Below are 8,920 nucleotides of genomic sequence, written 5' to 3'. Positions count from 1 at the left end.
AAAGCGAGGGGGAGGGGGGAGGCTGAGCCCAGGGTCAGACCTGAGCACGCGGTGAAGAGCGAGTGAGGGCCGGCATGGTCAGCAGGGCGGGAGCTCTGCAGCCACTGGGGGTCTGGGTAGCAGCTGGAGAGGGAGCAGGAGGCTGAAGCCCTCTCCCTCCTACCCCGGGCTGCAGCAGGCCCCGTCACTGGAAGTGGCTGGGGGACTGGCGCCCGGGGAGCTTCTGGTCTTCCTGCCCAGCTTCCTCTTCGTAGTCCTCCTTCTGCTCTCTGGAAAACTCTTGCATTTGCTCTGGTGGCTCGTGGTAAATTGCCCGGTTCCTTCGGGGCAAGGGGAGCAGAGGAGAAGGGTTAGCCCCGCAGGGTGCCGAGATGCGAGGATCCGGACCCCACCCGCCTTCCCCACTCTCGTGCGGCTGTGGAGGGACAGGAGAGCCCACCAGCGTGTTCCACCCATGAGTGCAGGGTGCTGGGGACAGCACGGGCACTGGGAGCGCCCACGGATCCCTCTGGACTCGGTGAGCCTCTGAATGGAGCCAGCCACAGGCTGGAAGCGGCCTCCTGCCCAGACACTCACGGCCTTGCGCCCGCCTTGTCCTCAGCTGTCCCGCCCTTCTTGTCCTTCTCCCGGCAGCAGCAGAAGTAGGCCACGACGCCGATGATGATGAGGGTCACCACCACACCAGCCGCGATGCCGGCGTACAGAGCCACATTCATGGAGGCTGCGGGAGGACAGAGGGGCTGCATCTCTGGAGCCTCCGCTGAGCCCTGCCTGGCCCCAGCCCCAAGGGAGACCGCAGGGCCAGGACGAGCCGGCCTCCCGCCGGCCTTCAGGGCAGCAGCTGCCATTCTGTCACATGCCATGGTCTGGTGGGAATATGTAACCAGACAGGCTGGGATGGCCTCAGGACAGAGCCCGGGCTAGGACAGATCCTCAGGCTCTAGGACTCCAAACCACCTCAGTCATCAGCTCTGCCAATGCCTAGCCTAACCCTAGAAGTCCGGCCTAGGAGGATGGGCTGCAGACCGGCTGCTGGCACCCGGCACTTCTGCACTCCCCGAGTGACCTTGGGACAGCGGGATGGGAATCTGCACAGGTTGGGCCCAGGCTGTCTGCCCGAGCCCAGGGGAACTCAGCAGCTCCGGACCCAGCCGCCAGCTCTGGGCCCACCCACCCTCCCCTCTGCTCTCACGAGGTCTGACGGTCAGGGCGATCTCGCAGGTGCTTGTGCCCATCTCGTTGCTGGAGAAGCAGGTGTAGTAGCCTGACGTGTCTGTGGAGATGTTCTTCAGAAGCAGGCTCTGGCCTGAGGCTGCGGGGAGAGAGAGAGTCAGGGGTGACACACAGGGACAGTCTGTCCCCACAGGGCTGCCCACAGTGGCAACTCTGGGCAGGTCATGCAAAAGTGAAGCAATTAGAACTCAAAAGACACCCTGGGCTGGAAGCCCAGCTTGGCCACTAATTAATCCAAAGCTGCTGGCCAGCAACTCAACTTCCTAGAGTGTCTGTTTCCCCACCTACGACTGGAACAGTAGGACCTGTGGGCATAAAACGGGGTGCTCATGATAAACTCAAGGCCACATAGAATGCCCAGCACACAGTAAGAGCTCAGGAAAAGTCAGATACATTATGTATTACATGAAAATGCTTTATAACTAGAAGACATTATTACCACTTTTATAATCTGCAGAACCTGAAGTCCTTAGGCTGGGGAATCAAGCACTCTGATCTCCGCATTTCTGTCTTAAATGGTGTGCATGTGTGCTGTGGGGAGGCGTGTGACGTGTGGTGCCTGTGTACAATGGGTGTGAATGTAGATGCGTGGTAGGTGGTACGTTAGTATGTGTGCAGTGTGTGTGCTGCCCGGTGTGTGTGAGGCGAGTGTGGGCATAGGGCAGGTGTAGTGAGTGTGGGTGTGTGCGGAATGTATGGTGAATGTGTGTGAGTCGGTGTGGGGTATATCTGGTGTGCGTGTGTGTGGTGGATATGAATGTACGTGGGTAGGTGGTGAGTGCACAATATATGGGGTGTGTGTGTGTGAGCGGTGTTCGGTTGTGTGTATGACTGTGTAAGGGTATGTGTCTGGTGTGTGTGAGGTATGAGGTGTGGGTGTGAGTATGTGCGGCATTTGACAATGTGCAGTCTGATCTGGTGTGTGGTACGAGTGGGGGTGTGGGAGGAAAGGAGTAGGAAGGAGGCAGCTGTCAGCCTGGTCCTCCTCTTCATCCACCACCACTCAGTTAGACGTCTGACTCCAGCTGCAGCAGCAGCGGCACCCTTCTCTGGAAAAGGGGCCGTGGCTTATCCAGAGCCCTGGGAGTGGGCCTGATGGCCGCACAGAAGCCTTCCCCCAAGTCTGTGACCCTGCGAATGTCTTCACCTCAAAACGACAAACACACAAACAGACAGAGATGGCCTGTTCTCAAAGATACCTCGCCGCCCCTGGGCTACTCTTTTTTTTTCTTTAGTACAGGGGATCGAACTTGCAAGGCAGGCAGCCAGAGGCATCACTGAGCTAAACCCCCAGCCCTGGACTGCTACTCTAGAGGAGAGTTAGAGACCTTTGTCTCCTCCCTGCCCGCAGCCAGCTTCCGGTGCCCCTGCTGCCCCCAGGGTTCACTCCATGGGGAAACCTTCCGAACATCTGTCTCCTTCAGACGTTTCAGAGGCTGCCCATAATCTTCAGCGACCAGCGTTTACCGTGGGGACAGGGTCACGGGTCTGGCCTGCCCATCGTGCCAGCTGTGTGTCTCGCCACGTCCCCTCAGGGTCCGGGACAAGGTGGGCTCTCCACTGTCTTCCTCCTTGTTGGGGTACATGTGGGGATACCCTCGGCCTTCCAGCAATTTTTCAGGTGGAGCAAGTATCTCCGTCTTCAATCCCATGGAAGCTTGGGGAAGTGACTCGCACAAGGCCACAGAACTAATGACAGAGCTGAAACAAAACTCTTGGTCTTAGGTCTGAAACAGTTGGCAAGTTTTCTTTTAAAAATGTTACATCATAAAATCCTAAGAACTGAAGTGTGATCAACTATTGTTCCAGTTCACTTCAATCCAGAAATCTATGAACTGATCACAGATGTAAATAAGTCCTTGGCTTGGAAGACAAAGCAGTGGTGACCCCAGGGGGAGCTAGGGTTTTAAATGGAGGAGCTGTCTGCTTTCAGAGCAAAGGGATTTCAGCTCACCCAAATGGCTGGAGAAAGCCCCCGTGAAGAAGAGAGAATAAGATAAAAATCGCCCAGAATCTCACCACGGACAAACAAAGGCGCTTTGATTTGGGTCTATTTTCTTTCCCTCTTTTCACAAATACAGTACTTCTGCCAGTTATTTCTTGAAAGCCCAGGGCACTGCTTTCTGGATTCGCTGTAAAGCGCTACCCCTTCTAGCCTAGCATTCCTCAGGGCCGCTGTGTCCTGGAACATCGCTCACCCGCAGCACAAATACGTGACACTGGAAAGGGGGTTCGTGACCAAATCGGGTTTAGAAATCACCGATCGAGCGTTAAACGCATCTAAGGTCCTAGCCCTCAGATGTTCTAACACACTAACGAGGACTGGGAATCCCTCATAGCTGTGGGATTTGTGGTACCTTTCTGGTATTTAATGGCCCCATTTTCTAAACGAATTAGATTTTGTTATTGTCCGTTTTTTAATCCAGTCCTGGGAATTGAGTCCAAGGCCTTCCCACTGAGCTACAGCCCTGAGCCTTCCTTATTTTTTACTGTGTTAATTTGCCCAGGCTGAGATCCCACTTGGGATCATACCGCCTCAGCTCCAGAAGTACACCACTGTGGCTGGCTGGGTTCTGTTTTCTTAGGCGGCATCTTGAAGGAACGCACTTTGGGAAACGCTCTGTGGCCCGACCAGCCTCAGGAAGTGTAGAGCTTACCCAGCTTCCCAGGACTGTAGACTCGAGTCGAAGCCTGGGTGTCAGGCACTCCTTGCACAGGGCAGATGGCTCTAGGCCCCGCTGAGGGTGGCGCTGTGGGGCTTCCTAATGCAGGGCAGCAAACCATGGAGCTTACAAGCTGCTCCAGGAGGAACCAATGCACATTGCACCCCGCGGGATCGGCTTTGAAATCCCCCTTTCCTTTCCAAAAGGGACTGGCAGTTTGTGAAATCCAGACAATCTAGGGATAATTTTTCTGCTGCAGGAGTGACACCTTGTGGTCACACAGGTTCACACAGGATGGCTGTCCGCCTCCCGCCTTTTTGCTACTCCAGCCAGGTAGAAATTCTGCTCCACAAAGCCCTGGTGCCCACACAATGCCAACTGAAGTCTGCAAGGCCAGACTTCCCTGGCCCACCTCACACCCTCTCCTCAGGGTCCACAGGACCCTCCTGTACCCCGTGCATCCTCACACCCTCTTTCCTACAGTACTCCAGCCCCAGAATGACCCTTCCTCCTTCCTCCATACCCAAATTCTTATTCCTTTGGTGCATGGGAACTTAGCTGGCTGGGACTCAGTTCCCAAAATATGTTCAGAGCATCCCAAAGGCCATCTCATCCTCTTCACAGCCTTTGGGTCTTGGTTTTTCTTGTTTTTCCAGATGACACTACTAAGGGTCAACGAGGCGGTGACTTGCAGCTGCAAAGTCCCTCCTGCCTGCAGCTCCCCTGGGCCTCTGCCTAAGTGACCGGAGCCTGCAGTGCCAGCTTGGCAGGTCTGCTGCAGACCCTGGCGGCCTCCAGCCTTCCTTCCAGCAGCGAGCGAGGACACAGAATGAGGACTCGAATCCTTGCCTCCCAGTTCCAGACTTCCCCATCTGACATGGGAATTCTGCCCTCAGATGTAGGGACTCCTCCTGTCACCTCGATGGACTGAAATGTCTCCAAAGACATCTGGGAGGAGCCTGGCCTGACACACGGGGGAAGAAGGCACAGACAGAGCTCCAGGCCTCTGTGAGGCAGGCCGGGGACAAAAGGTGTCCGGATCTACGGCTCCGTGGCTGTCACCACCGCCACCTCTTCTCTCCCCCAGGTCTCGGTCCTGACTGAGCAGGTGTGCAGGGCCAGTGAGGCCAGACGGGATGGGAAGCAGAGAAGCACCTGCGCCTTAAGCTCGAGTCTCCCTCCTGGGTCACAGGGAGTCACGCTTTGTCTCCTGGCACCCAGAGACGCCTTCCCGATGGAGGTGGCAGAGCCGGGACGTGGTGGCCCACAGTCTCCCGTCCTTGCCTCTCAGCCACTGTGAAGTCACAATTCCCATGCCTCCTCCGGGCCTGTGCTGCGCATCCGAAGGACCCTGCTCCCGTGATATCTGAAAGCACCTAACACCCATTGAGTGCTTGCTGTCTGCCAGGGACTGGGGTCAGTGTTGACGTGTACTTCTGTTTCATCTTCAGGACAACGCTGTGAGCACTAGCGTTGTGTCCATTTACAGATGTGGAGACTAAGGCACCTTGGGCACAAAGGACGGCAGCAGTCACCACCCCGTTTCCTCCACCCCGGTCCCCACACACTGTGCCAGAAGGAAGGCCAGAGGCCACCAGGGCCACAGCAGACCTGCTGATCCGGGCACCACCGGCACTGGTCACTCATGCAGAGGCCCGGAGACCTGCAGGCAGAGCCTGTAAAACTTCCTGGCGTACTCATCAGAACTGGCCACACAGGGAAGGGGTAGCAAGACTGAAAGCTTGCTGAAAGCCATGCTGCATCTTCTGTTTTATGTTGCACTGAGTAAATTCTACTAGTTCTCTAATTTTTTATTTATTTATTTTGTGGCACTGGGAGTGAAGCCCAGGGTCTTTGCACTGAGTGACACGCCAACACCTGTCCACTTCTACTTTTCAATGTTGAGGTAGGGTCTTGCTAAGTCACTACATTGCCCAGGGTGAACCCGAACTCGTGATCCTCCTGCCTCAGCCTTCCACAGTGCAGAGATTTACTTTCAATGTTTTGTTTTGTCCCCAAACAAGTGAAAGTCAGGCTAATAAAATTCACCCAGCTGGACAGAATCCCACGCTGCGTTTATTCCGACGGGCTCCCCAGGACGCATGATGCTCTCCCGCCCCTTGAGGCTCATATTTGAGGCGCATTTTTGCCCCTCCCCATGGACTTCGTTTTTGCCTCCTGCTTCCCTTTCAACCCACACCGGAGTTAAATGCCCGCTAGAAGTTAAATCTTATGGCCCCGTCGTTCCTGACCAAAAGATCAAATACCAAGCTGCCCAGTCCCCAGCTGGTCTCCAGGCAACTGTGTTCCCAGGGAAGGCGTCTAGAGGCTTCCAGTGAACGGTGCGACGGACCCGTGTGAAAAGGGAGTCGGACTGGGTGGGCCCCCGAGTTAGACTTGGGGTATCAAGGTACCCTGAAGGACGTAATCATAATCAACATTAAACTCCATCAGAACACTCAGCCAGGAGAATTGACGTACGCGGAATAACGAGAATAAGGTGGCGCCTCTCACGCAGTCATTCTGATTTCTCCAACTACTGTGCTTTGGGTGTTACCAAGCTCAGAGGCCTGGGCCCAACGTGTCCCAACGCAGGAGGAGGAGAAGGGATGTGATTGGCCCGCGCCCCCCTCGGCCCCCTCCAATCAGCGCGCCCTGCTCAGCCCTGCCCTCCCCGCAGCCCTGCACCTGCGGAGCGCAGAGCCCGCTCGCGGCGCTCGGAGTCGTAGCTCTTCCAGCTGTACTCCGGGGCCGGGGAGCCCTCCGCAGACTGGCAGGTCAGCTGGATGTTGTTCCCGATCACCGTCTCTCCCTCGATGCTGCAGTCTGGAGTGGAAGGTGGCACTGTGGGGAGAGACCAAGGAGGTGGACTGAGCCCATTTGACAGTCGTCCCGGGGGCCCGTCACGCAGTGGGGTGGGAGCCTTCGGGGCCGACGCTGGCTCGCAGGTGTGGGCCGTGTGTTCTCTAGTGGCGTGGGGTTTTAGAGACGCTACGGGGACACCGAGGCCCAGAGGGGACACTGGCTCACGGGTCCTGGCAGAGCTGGGATCAGAACCCAGGTCTGTGGACGGCAGACCCAGTGCTTGCTCCACCACCCTGGGATGCTGACTCCGTGTGGCGCCTTAGGGAAACCCTCCGCCTCTCTGAGACCCCACGCTCCTATGGGTGAGAGGAGTAAACCTTCCTGGAGAGAAGCGGGGGCTCTGCGGACCCCTCCCGCTCTGTGTCTGTTTTTCCTTTCCGTTAATGCTTTCGGAATGTGGCGCCGGCTGCCTGGCGGGGCTCGGCCGGCCCTGACCCAGCCCTGCGTAAATAACTCTGCAGCCCTGACTGAGCCTGTGACTGCGGGGCAGCGCTGCGTCTTCTCAAGCTGGCTGAGGAAATGCAGTCACAGAAAGCCTGGAGGAGAGCAGGGACTGGGCTGCGGCGGAGCTGAGGACCAGGTGCAGCATGGGGCAAAGGGATGGGAGAGGACAGAGGGGGAAGAGGGCGGCCCTGCAGGGGAGGCTCGAGCTGGGGCCACGGCAGCTCCCAGTCCTCACACACTGCGTGCAGCACGCTGCTCTGCGGACCTAGCAGCGCTGGGCACCCGGATGGACCCGCTCCTGTCACCTCCAGCGACCCAAGATTGGGGGAGGTGGGAGGGGCTCCAAGGAGAACAGAGGGGCTCGGGCAGAGGGAACACGGGCTCAGAGGCCAGACTCGTATCGTCCTCGAGGGAGGGAGGCTGTCCCCAACCCTCAGGTGGCAGGCCTGTCCCTCGGAGGCCGTGCTTGTCCGATAGACAAAGCTGCCAACTCTGTCTGCGGCGTGGGCGGTCACTGAGCCTGGAGACCAAATTTCAGTCCAGCCCCACTGGAAGCTTCAGGACATGCCTCTCCCTCCAGCCTAGCAGCTGCAGTGTTTGTTTTGGGGAGAAGAGCCAGGCCCAGTGGTGCACACCCCTGATCCCAGCACGCTGGGAGGCTGAGGCAGGAGGAAACGGGCGGGCTGTTCCCAGGTGTACTGGACATCGGTTAGCATAGTAGTGACCAGGCAGGTGCCAGGAGGCCGTGACACAAATTAGAGGCACCCCTCTGTGCCTCTTACAAGGGTCTCTGGAGCTAAGAGTGCCAGGGTTGCCTGGCATCTCCAACCAGGGGCCTCCTGTGCACCTTGCTGGCCTCAGAGACAAAGGGTGGTCAGCGATGAGGAGTCTCTGGAGCAGTCCTGGCTCACAGGGATTCCTCTCCTGAGCTCCTCTCCTGGCCTTTCTCTTCGTCCTGTACCCACAGGCAGAGAGGGCCTCCAACCCCAATTCCCCGAGAAGTCACACGTCCCCAATGTCACATTCAGTGGGGAGGAGAGCTTTTTATGCCAGGTTTCTTTGGGATATGATAAATACAAACAAAGGGTGAAGGAGAGTGAAGGGACGAACGGTGTCTACAGAAACAAGACATCTGCCAGCATCTGAAGCCCTCTCTGCTTGTCCCGCCGCTTGCTAGCAGAGAGCATGAAAGGAAAATGAATTCTCTCCAGAGGCAGAGCTGACATCAAGGCAAACAAGGGACCAGCATTCGGAGGATGTGTCCCGCAGTTCAGCCCACTCAGCCCGCCCTCTCTCTGACAGGCTGGGACCTCGGACCAGATCGATCCAGCTCTTTCAGCCACACGCGCGGGCCTTGAGAGTCCGGCACCGCCGATTTTAACCTGAGCGTTTACTGTAGACTCTCGGGCTCCGAGCTCCCCGATGCCTGCAACTCCCGCTGAAGACGGCAGGGGGCGGCAGAGGCCGCAGAAAAGGAGATCCAGCTGGGTCAAGCAGGTAGTGAGTTCCCAGATCTGGTGGCAGCCAGGTGACAGGCATGGGGGGGGGGCGCTAAAGGCCTTTTGTTGGCCTAGGGGACCCAGTGTAATTAAAGCCCTCTGCCTAAAACCAGCCGGGCTGCAAAGCAGTTTGGGAAGAAAATTCTTTAAAATGAAATTTATTGGATTGATTGACCTGCAGGACAAAATCTCTCTCTCTCTCTCTCTCTCTCTCTC

At 57.1% G+C, this 8,920-nt stretch overlaps 1 protein-coding gene across 1 annotated transcript in view; it reads right to left on the bottom strand.

Moving 5' to 3' along the window:
• Positions 1-11: 11 nt before the first annotated feature.
• The window catches only part of Gpa33 (glycoprotein A33), a 29,771-nt gene continuing 20,862 nt past the window's right edge, over positions 12-8,920 (bottom strand). Inside the window, exons 4-7 of the mRNA XM_010633941.1 lie at positions 6,585-6,740; positions 1,193-1,312; positions 577-721; positions 12-320 (exon numbers count right to left, since the gene is read on the bottom strand). Coding sequence (XP_010632243.1) covers positions 185-320; positions 577-721; positions 1,193-1,312; positions 6,585-6,740 — 557 coding nt within the window. The 3' untranslated portion in view covers positions 12-184. The remainder of the gene's footprint in view (positions 321-576; positions 722-1,192; positions 1,313-6,584; positions 6,741-8,920) is intronic.

Source organism: Fukomys damarensis, unplaced genomic scaffold (genome assembly GCF_012274545.1).
Source record: "Fukomys damarensis isolate Sample0158 unplaced genomic scaffold, DMR_v1.0_HiC HiC_scaffold_19, whole genome shotgun sequence".
NCBI lineage: Eukaryota > Metazoa > Chordata > Mammalia > Rodentia > Bathyergidae > Fukomys > Fukomys damarensis.
The sequence above is the reverse complement of the archived record's forward strand: the minus strand, read 5'-3'. Positions and strand labels throughout refer to the sequence as shown.